This window comes from Onychostruthus taczanowskii, unplaced genomic scaffold, assembly GCF_017590055.1.
Source record: "Onychostruthus taczanowskii isolate IOZ18803 unplaced genomic scaffold, ASM1759005v1 scaffold2, whole genome shotgun sequence".
Lineage (NCBI taxonomy): Eukaryota > Metazoa > Chordata > Aves > Passeriformes > Passeridae > Onychostruthus > Onychostruthus taczanowskii.
Window position 1 is genome coordinate 5,491,158 of NW_024499239.1, and position 18,198 is coordinate 5,509,355.

Consider the following 18,198-nt stretch of genomic DNA (forward strand, 5'->3'; position numbering starts at 1 on the left):
CCTCGGCCGCCCGCCCGCCCGCCGCTCCCAGGTAGGGTTCCCGGGGGTCCCCAGCTGCGGCGGGCAGCGCCTGCCCGCGCCGGGGGCTCTGCCGCGCTCCGCAACTTGCCGCCCTGCGGGGCTGCCCCCGCCGCTCCCCTTGCGCTCCCCGGCGGCGACCGCCGGTGCTCTGCCGAGCAGCTGTCAAACGTGCTGGGCGCTCGGCGGCGACGGGGGGCGGCTCGCCCGCGTTCGGTCCCCGCACCGAGCCCCGGCGAATGGCATGACTCTGCCTCCCGCCCGCCCCCCGCCCCCCCGGCTGCGGTGTGCCGTAGTGAGGCGAGGGGTGGTTAAACCCCCGTCCTCCCATACATACGGTTTTTATTTTTTGTTCCTTTTCGTCTCGGGGCTTTCACATCACGGAACAGGAAAGCATCTGATGCGCCGGCTCACATGCCACTTCTGATCATACATTGCCTCCTTGCACAGAGCAGGATCGTTGGGAAAGATGGAGATACAATAAGTTGCTAGTACTGAAAAGTGCTGCGGAAATCCAGTGGTTTCCTTTCTCCAGTGAAGTGACATATTTTCCTCCGGTTTAAGTCGAAAGCGCTGCTTGGCGGAGACTGACTGTGGCTGAGAGTGGGTTTGTGTTTTTCTTGCACCGTTAGGTTTTGCAAAGAGCAGCGATGAAGAAGCTGGCACTCTCCGAGATGCAGTTGGTTCTTCTCGTTTTATTGGTGTGGCTACCAACAAGGTGAGAGGATATTTAGTTTTGTTGTTCAGTGTGAACGTGTATGTTACAATCTGATAAGGGTAAGCTTGGTTGAGGGGTTATAAAAGTATAGTATGTAGTAACGTAATAAAAAAATCTTTCTTAGCTGTTTGAATGCAGTATTACATAGTTTCGAGAGCAAATGCAGTAGAATGTAGTTTAGGGACCTTAAAAGCCTGATCTCTTGTCCTTAAAGGGTTTGTGAATTGATGCTTTATTCCACCATTAAAATAACAATTTCTTTAAATGCCTTTTTGGATCTTAAAGACTTGAGTTACTGCATAACTGTGATTCTGTACCATACAAAATGGAGAAACAGATTTTTATGAAGTCACACTGAAAATCACTGGCCTTAAAATAATGCTCATATATTTATTAATATGGGCATGCCTTTTTTTTTTCTTTTTTTTTTTTTTTTGGTCAAACATAATAGAATTCAAAATGATGCTTAAACCTTAAACCTCTAGGTGGAGATAGCATACAACTTCACAATTACATATAATAAAACAATAGCATCATTTATTAATCAACTTTTCTTATGTTGTGTAAAGTTCTCAATTTCTAAAGTGACAGTATAAGAACAAGTAATTTTTATTACATTATACTTTTGTGTTGCTCACAGTCCCTAAACACATAAGTAATTGTAGTTTGTAACTTTGATTTACTTGCTTTGGTTGTGGCTGCAGTACGTCTTGTCCTAATATGGTAAAGACTGTGTGCTATATAATGCAAATTTCCTATGATTTAACATGTCTCCAATATTTTTGTTTGTTTCCCAGCAAACAAAATATTTTCTGAAACTATGTTTTCTATTTCACTTTATACCTAACTATGGTGCAGTATTAGTTGAGTCACAGTGGGCCAGATCCTGCAAACCCTACTCAAGTGAGTAATCTTTCTGACGTCAAAGAGACTATAAGCATTATTAAAGACTTTATGCCTGAGAAAAGTTTGCAAGATTCGACCCTAATTTGATGTAATTGTATTGATCTAATATTTTTAGTGGAATCTTGAGTTTAAAAACTGAGACGTACTCTGGTTGTCCATGAGTACAATGATACATTTTACAAACCAAAAAGGAACCATCCAGTAATTGCAACTAAGAAAAAACTGACACATGAATAAAATCACACATGACATTTTCATGGGTTCTTTGCAAATTATCTGATTTGGCTCGATTCTATGGTTTTTATGATGGAAAACACAGACTGCAATGATTTACATTTAAATACTTTTTTATGCTGTTGAGGTGAGGACCAACATACAGCCTTGTCTTTAATCCTTTTATAGCTTGTTTTAGAGAAAATATCACCTAAACCTACTTTTGGTTTGGAGGAGGAGGAGGAGGAAAACATGCTGGCTTTTATGGCATTCAGAATGCCTTCATTTTGAGATGATTAATACTCAAACATTTAGGATTAAAAATTTAGGTAGCTGAAAAAGGTGTAAATGGTAATGCGAGTAGCATTTGATGCTTTACTTCCTTGATACCAATATGCTTGTTTTAAGCAGATAAGACTGATGAGCTCATTTATTTCACATGCATCGTGCTTAAAATTGTTGGCACAGTAACATTTGCATGTGTAAGGCTTTCTGCATGTCAGGGTTTCCCTGGCACAAACCCTGTGATCTGGGTGCCCAGGTGCCAGGGGACTGTGGGGCACCACGGCTGGCTGGGCAGCAGGTTCATGTTCCAGCCCCTGTAGCGTGTCCCGCAGAGATTTGATCCATGATCAAAAACTGTAATGTCTCTTTATTGGGGAAGTTTGAAACAATCAGTGATCTACAGATTCTTCTTGACACTTCATTTATGATTCCTTTTTCCATCCAACTTTTGTAAGGTTTGTCTGCGTCTAATGGAATATCAGATAGTGCTTTTTATGACAAAATAGCGTTTTAGAAAGATGAAGGCTGGCCACAGCTATCCTGCAGCTTGCTAGTCAGCGCTGGTGTTCCCTCCCACCAACTGCTGGCGTCAGAGGACTCCCTGAGCATGATCGCTGGAGTTTTCCCTCATGTTAGTTCTTCTGGTCATGTACATTACATGACCATTGGGTGGAGGCAAATCCACAGGATTTATCCAGAGATGGAGTATGCCGAAGTGAGGACAGATAAGATAGAGCTGGAAGGAGATGTGTTTGTGCATGGGATCCCGGGTTATCAGCCCAGGAGTGACATGCCACCAGAGCCTGGGAAGCTCTTCTAAGGTTTTGCACCAGCACAGCCTCCACTAACTGTGTTTGTGGAGCTTGAAGCAACACCCTCAGTAATGCGATGATGCCTACAAGTAGAGGCTACTGGAAAATGACTTCCTGGGTATTTTAAATAGTATGCTGTTGACCCTTATATGTCTGAACTTGTTATATATAAATTGTGTGTTTGTATACTGTTAAATACACCTTTCCTGTTGGAATGCAGCAAGTAAAGGCCAGCGCAAAAAAAATGCATGTTGAGTGTATGTGAAAACATACTTAGCACCTTCTAAATTGTAAAATATCCATTTAGATCAGTGCTGGCTGACTCCCTGGAAGACGAAGCTAAGAATAACATCACCATCTTTACAAGAATTCTAGACCGACTTCTGGATGGTTATGATAATCGCCTCAGACCTGGATTAGGAGGTAATACAACCAATTAAAGATTGATTTAAAAAAATCAATTTTAATGTTCAGATTTTATGCAGTGATATTCTTCCTTCAGGGTTTTTTTTCCCTAACAACTGGTATGTATCTTGATAAATTATTTATAACTACATTCACCCAGATGAATCATTTGAAGTTTGAGGGAGATAACATCTATGAATGGAAAGAAGGCATTTTCACACATTTATCTTAAGTAAAAGGAAAAAAAAATCTGGTGTTTTAACATAGTAAAACAGAATGTGAACAAAAATAACATCTAAAGCTGTTATTCCAGTCAGGGAATTTTGGTTGAACAAGGAATGCAGGCTTAATTCCCTGCAATCTGATAGGTATATGTTTTCAGAAATCTGCACAAGAGTTTTGTGAGATGCGTATAAATTCCACATTGTAGATTCGTTCCTTGGCCCAATAAGTTCAGTGCAAATGTTGTGATTTTGACTTCTTTGGAATTAGGGGGTCACTGGTAATACACATTTCGTTTCTGGGCACCTTTCACTTATTTGAGCATTTGGAAAAAAAATACAGAAAAAGAGAATATTGAAGGACTGAGGTCACTGCACTCTTGTGCCATGACGGTCAGTTATTTTTCAAAATGTCAGTTCTCATTTTGATTTTAAAGCTGTATGCCATCTTATGTCAGTATGTGTTATATAGGCAAGAAATTTAAATAATTTTATGGTGTTGAAAATATTACTGTGTACAGAAAAATGTGACATAGGGAGGGGCTGAATATCTTAGTTTTGACAATATTTTGTCTACTACTATTGTTTATCTGTATTTATACTATCTAACATTGACATGCATGATTCAAATATACACTTATACGGCCATTATTATTATTTGTAACAGTTTTGGTAATTGTAATTTTCAACCTAGAGACTGTTTCAGCTTGGTGAAACTAATTCTAGTACAAAATCCTTGGGAGCCATTCCTGTTCCTGTTGATTTCAGGAAGATCAGGCCCAAAGCTAGAGACATGCTCCAGCTTCCATGGAAATTACAATAACAGCTCTGATCAAATTAGGTATTAGCTGAAGCTCAGAGTTTTTATCCAACACTATTCCATCCTGACCTGTGGCTCTGTTGCTGTTCTGGTCCTGGGGAATTGTGGCTTGAATCTGACACAGCAGAAAGTGGGAGCTGATGCTGACTAAAACAGCTTTCTCATTATACATTGCTTTTAAACTAGGATGTCTTTTCATTTCCATTTCTGGCCTCTTTACAGTGAAGGCTTGTGAAATATTTTATAGTCAAACATTTCTTAATTTGGATGATACAGGGGACCTATAGCACTACTGATGCCAGAATTTATATAGTAATGTTTTACATGGAGTTTTGGTTTCTTTGCAAAATACTCAGATGTAAGAATTTAGGGATAGTATAAACATACAATGACTTGCAGAAACATTTCATATCACCAAGCTCATGTTGAATTGACGGGACTTTTAAAATATTGCATTTTATTAGAAAAATAGCCAGTTTTCTTGCTTAAAGGAATGAGCCATTTAATGAGAGCAGTCTGCAGTTTCTTTGCATACCAATTATTTTTTTAATATTGAAATAATATTGTTGAGAACATGAAATAAAGAAAAGATCTAATGGATTTTTCTTCTATATCTTTCACTAAATTTGCTTCAAAATAACCTCCCTCTTTTTCTTTATGAAGCCTCATAGATAATTAAAACATACTCTGAGAGCAAAAAAAATTAAAGAATTAACATCTGTTTGATATTGGTATACATGGCAATCAACCCATGCAGAATATGTGTGAAATGAAACTGTGTCATGCATATTAAACCGTGGTGATTCATGACACATTAATCTTAATCTTCAAGAATACTTCAGTTGTGGATGGATGGATTCAGTTTAAAAGAACACTTGTAAATGGCAGTTGTTATAATTCATGATACAAAACATACCAAACAAGACTTTTGTACATATTGCTTAGTAATTATGTAGTTTCATATTTCAGGAGTTTTCTAGCAGTTTATTCCTTTTTCTTTATTGACCTGTACTCTGAAAAGAGATGTGGAAACAATGAACCTTTTTTTTTTTTTAACACTACAAGTAAGCCTGGGAATTTCTAAAAGCGTTTTTGCAAGACATTACTGCATTCTGACCATGCCACACATCATTAATTTAAGATACCTAGTCTCAGTTGTGTTTCACTTCCCTTTATATGAATCTGAAACAGATCATTTGAATGCAGCAGAATGTTTACTTTGGCACAGCAGTTTGCATTGTCGTGCGCATATCACTGCTATGACTGGCATCACAATCTGGCCTAACGTGTAAAACAGAAATAGTCCAGGGTCTGAGATCCTTCTAAAGTCATCTGAAAGCAAGAGCTGTTCATCAGCCCACTTTCACTTGCTGTGAAAGACATTTTCAGAGGTGTTTTATAGCAAGAATTTAGCTCATGGTAGAAAACTGCTCCTTTAGTAATGAAATGTTTTGGGTTGATATTGACATTTTATGTAGTTATTGACATACAAAAGGGAAATGTACAGGCTTCTTGAAAGTCTGTATATTAAATTCAACTAAGTGAATGTCTGATTGGGAGGTAGTTCTTGAATTAAGGGATAGATTTGTAATTAATTTTACTGTGAGACTTAATGTGAGTACTGACAGCAGGTAACTTGATGCTTTACTGATGCAATTCAGAACAGAATATTTTCTATAGGCTCTTGAGGAAGGTTTAACTTTTACTGGTGGTACACCTCAGTCAGATAAACAGGTTTTGGCTGTTGGCTATCCTAGCAGCTGGGATCTTGAGTGGTGTATGAACAATACAATGATAAAATGACCTGCAAAATGGGTGTGGGCAGGGAGAAGATGACGCTGCACCATCCCCTGAAGCCAGAGACATATCATATGACTTAGATATATACCCCAGCCTGCTGTATTGATATGGATGAGCATGGGTTTATTCAAGGGGAGATAATCTTTTCTCTGTACTCATTTCATGCTAAGCACAGGATTGCAGCTGGAACACTCTTGACTGCACTTTCAGCTCTGAAGTGAACTATTTTACCCAAACATTCCATGCCATTTCTGTTTAGTCATCAAAATAAATGACAAGTTTGACTTCAAAACAAATTTTACTGTATCATTAGCATTAATTTGGATGAAATATAACCATGCAAATGGCAAGTCATACAGACCTTATTTGTTTATGACTTTCTACAAGTCATTAAGGTATTTTCTTCTTTTTATTTGCTGTATGTTTGCAATACACTTAGAGTAACATTTTTTCATTAATCTTTTGCTTTTTATTAGCATGTAGAAAAGGAAGTCCACACATTAATGGGCACTAAAACTAAGCAAGGAACCAAAATATCTGTTAATGATTGAATTATTTTTCTGCTCCCCTCTGCCCCATGAACAGACATGATAATAATGCTGGATACTTCAGTATTGTGACTATCTCCATAAGTTATTCAGTCTTCTTTACTTTCTCACATCTGAAATTAGCCTTTCCAATTGCTAAAGAACTTCTGTCTTTTCTACTCTTGGAAACTTAAAAAACAGAACTGAACAGAAAACTTAAATGTTGGAGAAAAACAAGAGGGAGGTTACAAGGACAGAAGAATGGACTTCATATCCTATGATTTCAAGTGCCATATTGACATTGAAAAGATCTATGAAAATGTCAGGATCCTTCTGCAAACTATGGTCAGTTTGACCAGCTTCAGGAACGACATTCTTATTGTAACCAAAGAGTTGAATGCTGGTTGTTAAAAAAAGAGGAAGATAAGACAGTAGGTAGGTGAAAATTAAATGCACTGTGAATCTATTTTGAAGGAACCATCTCTGCTTTCAGATGTCCTGATTGCTTTAAGCAAGCATCTGCATTGCATTTCTCATACAGACAGACCAAATCCTCTTTCTTCAGAACATTTTGTAAATCAGTTGAAGACGAAAACTGAAAAGAATGGAGAGGAATTCTTGCTGACTATTGCTATCAAAGAGATGGTCAGCAGTGAGCATTTGCAGGTGTGATCTTTCATCTTTGGAGAACTGGATATTTCATTGCACAGAATCAGTGTAATGGTGTAGAATATCAGACTTGGTGATTAAAAATTGTGTGATGTGCTCACCAATATGAGCACAAGGGAAACCCATTTTTTCACAGATTACCTTTGTCTCCTGCCCAGATCAGGAGAGCTGTATCCATATATATGTGTGTGTGTGTGTGTTCATCAAATAGTTGGTGGTTTTGAGTTGCCAGGAGTCACAGCCATGGTAATATGCTGATAATCTGGAATATGTTGAATTTAGGGCACTGTATTTATACATTGCTGTGATTCAGAGTTTTTAATGAGCTTTAGAAGAGTTTGTAGCTATAGCAGTCTCTAGCTGGGGGATCCTCGTTTGGCTAGTCCCCTAGCCAAACCTAGTGGTGTTTGTCAGCCCCAAACATGCTTAATGCAAATTCAGAGTATCATAAAGGAAGGTTCTTTGTCTATTTTCTTTTTCTGCAGAGCACTACTAGAAATCTTCCACTACTGTTTTTAAAGGAAAAAAGTGCAGTTCTTTTTCATTTCTGGTTGCTTCCTTAGCCTTTTTTTTGATCCAGGTTAATCTTTTGGAAATGGTAATATCTCTCTGCCAGTGCTAGTGCAGAGCAATTCAGAGCAGCACTTGCATCATCTAAAAGCCCACTGTCTTTGTAGCTATGCTGGGACACAAAGGGATAAACTACTGTATGTATGCTCCTCTTTTGGGCATATCTGGAAGGGCCACATGGAATCTGGCCATAATGGTGCTTCCAGAGGAGTCAGTGAGAAACTTATGTTAGAGCTGTGGATAATGTATATTGGCAAAAAGCATTCCTTGTAAAAAATGGAGAAGCAATAGCGAGCAGGATATGAAAATCTCATTAATAACTTATCCAGGGCATGCAGACAGGCAGTGCTAAGATGCAAGAGCAGAACTAACTCAGTAGCTATAAGCATTCCAGGGAACAATTAATTAGGAAAGTGGAAGGATAGAAAACCTACGGAAATCTCTTTGATACTAAAGAACAAACCAGAAAAATTGTCTAGTATATGATAGGGCTGAGTAGCTACACAGAGGTTATTTGGTTATTTATTTATTGGAAGTCTGTGAATAAATCAACAGTGAAGATGTAAAAAAAAATAAAATTAATGCTACAACTGTGCAGGGTAGGGCAATTGGGGAAAATGTTGCATGGTGCAAAGCAAAAAAGTCACAGAATCACAAAATAAGATGAGTTGGAAGGGACCCACACGGATCATTGAGCCCAACTCCTGGGCCTGCACAGCACCATCCCAGAGAGTCAAATGCTCTGCCTCAGATGAGTTATCAGAAATGTAGGCACTGTACAGTAGTTAGATATGCCTGTAGAGGAGCTAGTCTGGGAGGCTCTCCCAGTTCACTGAACATGTATATTTAGTGCTTTTTTTTCTCTCCTGGCAAAGCATCGGCATTAGCTTCTAATGCTAGAATTACTGCTGACGACACCAAGGCTGAATTAGAGCTTTGCTCACTTTTGTCTTATCTGCAACGAAACTGTGAAAGCAGATACTGCAGATTTCTCTGTGGCTCATTGGTGCTCATTGTAAATCAGACTGACAGGGTGGTTCCTTTTTTTCAGCCAGATTTGATGGACAAAGACATCAAAACCATCACCTTTTCTCTGTGATGCAGTTATTTGGGGTATCCAAGGTATTCTACTGTTGACTGCTTTCCACTAAGGCCTTTTATCTTGTTAAATCTTGCAATGATTTTTTTTTTCTATCTGAAATATACAACCACTTTCTCATTCAGGCTGACTAGTTTAAATAGTAAGTACCAAAGGAATGCAATATCATCGTTCCAAAGATTTTATTACCCTTGTGTAATGATACAATTGCCATAGAGCTATCTGAATTAGAAATATAATTATTATTTAAATAATGTAAATCTAAAACATTTTCAGAAATATTTAAGCGCATTAGAAATTCATCCAGGATAACTTTGGGTATTTTAATGGATTTCATGAGTTTTTACTAGTGGATTTTAACCAAGCAAAATGTTAATTTAAAATGTAGTAATCAATGCAGATGTTGCTTACAAAGAACAAAATTATTGTTCAATCTGTAGAAACAAAGAGATTTTGCAATACAAAATTAATAGCATTTGGGGTTACACTAAAAGGTGTACTTATAAAGAATATCAGGCAAATGCTTTCATGTTTACTGCTGTGATGCATCCATGGAGTACTCAGTTTTGTATATTATTTTTATAGGAGACACACAGAGAATTGCATTTCAAATATTTTCTTAAGTAAGATGTACCAAAAAAAGAATGCTAATTAAGAATGTAAGAAGGAAGCTATAGAGACCTCTTTTTCAGTTATATAATCACGTATTATATATTATATATATAATATATAATTATATATAGATATTATAGATATAATATATAATATATATATTATATATAGATATTGTGAAAATTTTGGTGAAGAGCTATTAAATCAGTTTATAATAAAGCACTGATGGTCTTTGACATTTTCGATTTAGATGTATGGGATGCAGACAATATTTGGAATACACTGAACTTCACAAAGGTGAAAAAATGGACCTTAGAATATGTTTGATTTAAGGAAAAATGGCAATTATATCACACTGTGGTATGACTAGCATCACTATTTACTGATGTTGATTTTTGCTTGTGTGGCAACAACCAATATTTAAGCAAATAGTCAAGCATAACTTTCAAGACAATTAATGGGCAATTTTTGATGTTTTGTTTTCAATGAAAACTAAAAACTTGGGATTAAATGGGCAAGTATAACTCCTCCAACTTCTTTGTGTATAAAAGGTTGGAGTTTTTGTAACCTTTGTTCTGGAGCCCTCTAATGGTAAATATACATTTAAATATATTTTCTGTATTTTAGCACCCATAAAGAAAAATCTGCCACAAGACATTCATTCTGCATAGCACAACGGGTTTCTATTGCATTCAAGGCCTGATTGTGGCAAAACAGTGTAACAATACTGTCTCTTTGTGAGACATAATCTAAAAGGACCAAAAAAAAAAAAAAAAAAAGAATTATTTTCTTCTCCTCCTCAGCTTTACTAGGCAAAGTCATAACTATTAGGCTAATGCTGATCATTTTCAACAGTTGCAGAGATAATGGCTGCTCAGAGTTGTGGTGGAGTTTCCATCTTTGTGGAGACCCTCACAGTCTGACAGAATATGACCTGGGTAACTTGCTGTGTCTTCAGAGATTGCCCTGCTTTGGACCTTCCAAAGGTTCTTTTTAAACGCAGTTGTTCTAAGATTCTTTAACTGACAGCCAGCAAGACATTGAAATGATGGCTGCAGCTTTCCATCTTACTTGGAAAAGGTGAAAAAAAAATGTAGTATATTAGATCTTGAATATACAGCTGAAGGAAAGAAGTCTGTGTAAATGAAAAGTAAACTGCTCCAGAACAGCAGGATGCACAGTGTTGTACAACTCTTGAGCTTATTATTCATAAAGACCCCACTGAAAAATATAAGATTTTGGGTAGACAGAATCTGCAAAAATGAAGTGGAAATATCCTTGTTTATGGTCTTAGCCGCATTTTTCCTACTATCACCTTATGCTGAAGTCCTGAAAAGGGTTAAATATGTGAAAAGAAACTATCTTAAAGGACAGGTGCTGTATTTAATCAAATCCTTTTCAGTTTACTTCAGCAGTATACAGGGAAGTGAAAAGCTGCAGAACACTGTGTATCCTAGATATCAACACCTCCTCAGGAAGCACCCAGGAACCTCTAATCACAACCACTCTGAAGTGCCCTGAGACACCTTCCAAGGTTCCTCCCGTTTCGTTCTTCTGTTTTTATATTGCCCTTTTCTTTTCGAAATACCTGTCTATGTTATCCATTCTTATAAAAAAAGCCCGTCTGTCTTTTTTTGACCAAGATTTGATGAATTTATTTAATTCTGTCTGACTATAGTGTTAGCCAAGTCCAGGTGAGACCTGCCATGTAGATGCAGCTGTGTGGGGTATTTTTGTGGCTGGATACCCAGCACTGCCTTCCCCTCCTCCCAGGTACAGCTGCTGACATCCAGCTGCCTGAAAGATTTCTTATCCAGTGAAACTGGATGGAGGAGGTTGAAATGATGTGAAGGCAGACTCCTAGGTACTAAGACTACATATTCCTGTTTCTGTTTTCTTGCAATGCTACCATTTCACGACTGTCTTTAAGAATAACCTTTTCAATGCACAATCTAGTGCATCCAATTTTTAGAATTAATAGTGTGGAGAGAGAGAGAGCGTTTCATCAAAAAGGATCATGCAGAAGGACATTGTAATTGTCTGTATATTAAAACAGCACATGCTTTTACTTTTTTTCCCCAGTATTTTGGTCTGTTTTAATTGTCAGTATTCGTGGCTACAATTAATATCTAACAGTAGCTTCTAAATACTCCAAATAACATATGTTATTAAGTAGAAAAAACCCTGTTTTTAAATAACCTAGCATTGGGGTAATACAAACCAAGGTGAAAAACCACTATGAACAAGAAATATGGGAGAGGGAAGGAGGGCAGAACAAAAGAGATGATGAGTGAAAGAAGGAGATAAAATTGTCATACTAACCATTGACCACTTTTAAACAACTGGCAGATTTAAACAGCTGTATGATAGTTTGTTCAGAAATTCTTTGGAAACTTGAAAGTAGAATAGATAAGACATTTTATTATTATGGTATATGCATGCATTTAAATTTCTGATATTAGTGTTGTTCAACAATGAGTCATCCATCTCAAGAAACAGGTATAGAGGATGTGTTGCTGTACTATTCACCAAACTGCTAAATTAAAGCATCAGCAGAAGATTTTGAATTAATACTGTCAAAAGTCTAATAAATTTTAATTATAAGAATCAAATGACTTTAGTATGCCAAGTTTAATCTTTAAACACATTTTTATATCTGTTTTTTTTTTTCCGTGTTAATGCTCTAATGAAATTTATCAGCAGCTAAAAGAAATTTTGTTTACCACTGCCACCCTATTAATAGTTTGCTTTATCATGCAGAGTATTTCACCACTAGTTTGTGGAAATTGTGTGTAAATCACAAAAGTATGATTCTGCTAATCTTCCAGGAGTGGTATTGCTATTTGGGAACCATTTATGTGATTACTGTGTAGCACATGGCTCCTGATTTACATTCCTTAATTCCTTGCCATATGTTGAGGGCTATTTAATAATTAGAGCATTTAACACTGTGAAAGCAATGTAAATCAATTCCCCTCTTACCTGGGATTATTGTGCACATCAGAGAACATTGAACACTTTAGTGAAGTTGTGCAGCTGGAGAGATTGGATTTTTTAATGTATATACATTCATATTTTGTCCTCCCCATGCTTTTTTTTTTTTGATTGAAGCAGTAGAGATCACATGTCCTTATCTGCAATTTGTTTGGGAAAACGTGGGTGTCCCCTGTTCCATCTGCTTAATCTATGCTTTTTCACAGACTGTAAATTAAGTATTTTATAATTTTGTAGTGCTATAACTAATAGACTTGATTGAAGATAAAATTCAGTGCTATGGACCACTGACCTTCATGTATGGTTCAATAGAAATCAGTTAAAAACTGGTGTATGCTGTAAAATTTTAAAGACTGCTTGCATTTATGATCTTTGATGTGAAGGTAGTTTCCTGGAGTTAACTATCTTCATTTAGCACCTTCTTTGTTTTAATTTTAAAAATTGCATACTGTCCCTCTCTTAAATACCTAGATGGCATGAGGCAATGTATGTTCTGACTGACTGATTGCCCTAAATGTTGCTAGTTCTTCTTTGTTTGTCTCAACTGCTTGGTGCTGATTCTCTCATCCAAGAGGGGTAATTGTCTTCTAACACATTCCCTCCTTTTTCTTTCTTGTATCTATTCTCAGTTGTTCTAAGACAATAGGTTCCTGAGACTCCTATCAGGAAATCAGGAAGTATTATTATTAATTATTATTATTATTTCCACTTTTAAAAGTGTGTAAGCCTCTTAGCACAACACCAGAGAGCAGAAAAGAAATTGAACAGGTGGGAAAGTCTCCGTTTTTATTCAGGAATTTAGAGGTGGGTTCAAGGGACAGTTCCTACCCTTAATACACCAGCATAATGTTCTAGATGATTCATTCTGAGTGACAATCTAAAGGCTACTGTAGATGCCTGTTTATTCCAACTATTTGAAATAATAATTTAAAGGCTCACTGAATGAGAAGCAGCTGAACAGTGTTGTATTGTGGTGTATATAAATGAGAAAACCAAAGGTTTTAGTCATAGATGCAATGCTGTGCTTATATAACCTCTCTGCCATCCTAAGGCATTTCAGAGCATTTCATGGACTTGTTTGTGTCAATAGTTTTAAGTGAGCATCGAACAGGGAACTTTTTTTTACCAGATCTTTAAATGTGAATTTGGTACTGCATTGTCTCATGCAGTTTCTGAAAGGAAAAGCTAAGAGTCTTCCACCTGGGGAAATAAATAAATAAATAAATAAATAAATAAATAAGTGAAGAAGAGAAGGTAAAAATATAAATTCCTGTTACTTGAGATGAGGAAATGGTCACATTTTTTATAATCCCTTTTCATCTGCTGGGTGCTTAAAGCTGTCAGAGAATTCTTTATGCTTTTACTAGACATTTTGTCTTTAATGACCATTAGAAGAAAAAAAAATAGATAATCTGGTTTGCTACTGCATGATATGCTATTTTTAAAGTAATTGACTGTTTTAAATTAATATCTGCAGTAGATATTACCTGCATTTTCACAAATGCTTCTGCTTAGAACAATATGCACTTTAAGGAACTGGACTCTGGTTAAACTCATATTAGGCATTATTTCAAATTAAAAATAAAAACAACAAAACCACCCTATTTTTTAATTTATGCCTGTAAAAGTCCAATCTCTTGATTTAATATTAAAAGCAGATTCCAGTCCCAAATATATAGTCTTTCCACATATAGAAACCTACTTGGATCCTCAATGTTTCATGGACAGCCAGAGGCAAATTCTCTTGTCACAGGCAAAAATAAAAGACAAATTTGAGGCTGCTTAATCCAAGCTCTGGGAGTATCCTGGGAGTGTGTTTTAGAGGAGATTCAGGGAAACACTGTTATCTCTAAAGTAGCTTGGAGACATTCAAGTGACTCAGCTGTGGGACTTTTGAGTGCTACAGTACACTTCTTGTAGACACTTCACACAGCCTTAGACTAAAACCTTTTTAGTATTAACTGGATAACAGAAGAATAACTGACAACTCTGTAACATGTTAAAATAGGAATTAAAAATTGCTTCATTGCTGTCCATGCCAGTATTTTTTGCTTATTTGGCAGATGCTTGTTGAAGTATTAAAATTATTCTCTGTTGGATCAAGCCATGAACTCGTTGTTTGTCAGGATTCCTGTTTAGCAGGAAGCTTATTACCCATGACCATCCCCGGAGTTGTCCTGTCAGGCAAAAAATGTTAAAAATAAAAAATTAAAGACAGCTTGGTAGTCGGTCTGATTTGTGCTGTGTCTTGAAACCATAACTCTACTCCTGACTTCGCTGCGTTTCAGCAACTGGGATGCTCAGGAACATGTGAAGAAAGTGCATGTCTATGTGTGCTAAAGCATGCTAGGTATTTAGGGTGTTAACATGCACACAACCTCTGGCTGATTTTAGTAATTCCTCTGGCTAGCTTTTTTGAGAATATAGAGTAGTCTGGATAAACATTAATTTCCTGTACCTCACAGTTATTTTACCTGGCTTGAAATAGGAACTGCTGCCTACTTGATAGAAGGATTAGAACGCTGTCTATTTTTTTTTTTTTTTGATAGTGCATCACAGTCTTCTGAAATACTATTATAGAATTTCATACAGCATTACATATGAAAAATATATTTGAGCATCTGGCTTCAAAAAAATGCATTAAAAGTGCCCACTAATATGCAGCTCTATTAAATAAAGGCACTACCTTTTCCTACCCTTGGTTCCTGTCATGCTTGAATGCAAAGTACAAGGCTAGCAAAAGATAAAAGAGCTGCAGCTCCATTTTTAATGACTATACAATCCAGGACTATAATACCCAGACACTAAGCACAGATATTAAATTAATCTGTCTGAAAGGATCTTCATTTTCAATGCTTTCTTATGTCTGTTGATCTCTAGAGGATCTCCATCAGCCTTTGGGACTTTGGAGCATGTGAGTTTCCTTCTTTATTCTGATAGCAGCAAGTCTTGGGAAGATGCCAGCTTCTGGTGATGTGACTGCTTGCCAAAGAACAAGCGAGACAATCCTTCCCAGAGCTTCATCACAGTTTCTGTCAGCTCCAGGGTGGCAACCTTTTTTGCCATGGCTGACCACAAAGACAGACATAATCCAAAGGCTTCTGCTGAAGCTGGTAATCACTAGGTGAAGACTTTTTCACTGACTTCAGTGGGCTCTGGCATGCTACCCAAATTCCTCATTAAATAATTAACAAGGCTAATAAGCACTGTGACAGTGTTTGTTTTAGCTTAGAAAAAGTAGTGTTGCCAAGGAATGAAATGCTCTATGTATATCATATGCATATGTATATATCTATGCATACTTGTGCTCTATATATATGTGATAATATATTATCACAGTTTCCTGGACATTCCACTGAATTCTGTGGCCATTTTACAGGTGCTTGATGCAAAAGACTTCTGATGTTCTTCCAGGAAATGACAAGAATTTAGGGTTTTTTAAATGTTTAGAATGTGGGAAGGTCATGAAGGACAGCGTCCTTTCATAATTTGTACTTTCACTGGCAAGTTAACATGTTACATATTTAATATATATATGTGAACCAAAGTGGCGTCTGAAATCTAATTTGGATAAAATCCAGGATGAGTGATCTTGGTTAGAAAAGCAGCTGGGCCTATGTAAGTGATGGGCAAGCAAGTAAGCTAGCAAAAAAAAAAAAGTTTTTGAAGAGCCAATAGCCACTATACGAGAAAAACACTTCTTAAGAAACCCTGACTTGGCTGCATTATGACTGCAAAGAGAAATTGGAAGCTGCTACTTTTTAAAAATGATGCTGCTGTTAGGGGTAGATGTGGTTTGAAATGCAGGAGGGACCGTCAGAGTGAGTGTATCAAATGGGATGATTTACAAATGGTATGACTTGGAATAAAGCACAGAGATTAAACCTGATATTAGCCTAGAAGTGTAATTCAGCAGAATTTGCCAAGGTGTTCCATGACTCTAAGTACTGAGGTCATAAAATTCAAACATTTAGAAAAAAGAAGATAGATAAAGACCTCTGAGTATAAGTTTCTGCAACCAGGAATAATTTTGGGAATTTTTCTGCCTTACCTGCATGTTATGATTTTCTCTCTAGTAGCGCAAATCTCTGAGCAGAATAGACAGAAATACGGTCTCATGCGAGTAATAACTTTGCCCTCTCTACTTGTGTGATGACACCAATTCAGGTCATTTCAAATAATTACTGCTCTACTTTATCAAAGTCTGCTCCCTTCCAGACTTCCAGACTTGTTTGAGTGCTCTTTTTGTCTTCCCTGTCTCATGCTTTAGAGAGTGTTGGGGCCGTCTGGTTCATTTTAGCTCCATCATGCTCATCCAGTTGATCTAAACAATGCAGGAGTCATATTTATTACTCAGCCTGGTAATTATAAACTCCTCATCCTGATGGAAGCTGTAGTGTCTAAAGGGACAAGATTTAGTGCTGATGTTTTAGTTTTCATTTGTGTGACATGTGGTTTTGGTTTGCTGCCAAATGTGTTGTGCGTTAGCTAAATTCTTTTTACTTCAACATTTAAGTAATCTGTTTCAGCAAAATCACATTTCTTCCAGCCAAACTCAACTATGTTTTCAATCTCATGTTTCTATTGAACATTTTGTGCAACTTTAAGTAAAAATTCCTCACACTGGTAGTTTATTTTAAAGCTGTGTGCTTTTAAGTTCTTGTTTTTGTTTCGTTTTTTTTTTTCTTCATGGTGTGTGAGGATGTAATGAAAAGGGGAGAAAGGGAGATTTGGTGAATTTCAAGGTAGTCTTATGGGAACAAGTTTCATATTGCCCATGTGTTTAGATTGTTCTTTCCAATGATTTAATTTACTTCTTTTCAATATTTTGTCTCTCCCCTTTTAATGGTCTACACTAATGTTCATAATTACCCAGCTTTTACAAGTATTTATACAACCAAAGCATCCATATTGTATTAATACCTTTACAATGAACCTGTAAATTGGAGGAATACTCTGTTTAAATGATAGGGAAAAAATCCAAAAAGCTGTCTAGGTAGTTAATTGCTTTCCTAATCACTTGGCAGTCAATACCTCTGAGATGGTCAAAATGTTGCCGGAGGTGACAAAAGTCTATGAAGTTCAACAGTAATGAGTGAGAGCATCTAAATATCTTCTTTTCCCAGTGCAAAGAAACAATTAAGTTATGCACTTTTGGGTTGTTTCAAATCTCTTTCCTGTTGAAGTAGTGGCAGGGTTCAGGCTGGACACTGGTTGGTTGATTGGCCCAGCGTGATGTGAGCTGCACCAGTCAGTACAGCAGCCTTCCCATCAGGGATAAAGTACATTCCAGATTAAACGTCTTAGTTACTCCCTACCTGATTTGGAAAAGGGATCTGAATCCATGTTTCCCACTTTCCAAACCATTTATGTAGACACGGGGCTTTTGATCATTCTGAGGAAGTGGCTTCTTCACTGGAGATGTTTTACTTATTTATTTGTATAAAATAGCTACATATGTGTCAGAACATGGACTGAGATCTCTTTTTTCCTGCTGGCCTTTAGAGGCATTCATGGTCTTTGGCCAGT

General features: G+C 37.0%; 1 protein-coding gene across 1 annotated transcript in view; it reads left to right on the plus strand.

Moving 5' to 3' along the window:
• Positions 1-20: 20 nt before the first annotated feature.
• The window catches only part of GABRA2 (gamma-aminobutyric acid type A receptor subunit alpha2), a 57,872-nt gene continuing 39,694 nt past the window's right edge, over positions 21-18,198 (plus strand). Inside the window, exons 1-3 of the mRNA XM_041402773.1 lie at positions 21-31; positions 651-736; positions 3,260-3,375. Of these exons, the coding sequence (XP_041258707.1) occupies positions 669-736; positions 3,260-3,375 (184 nt within the window). The 5' untranslated portion in view covers positions 21-31; positions 651-668. The remainder of the gene's footprint in view (positions 32-650; positions 737-3,259; positions 3,376-18,198) is intronic.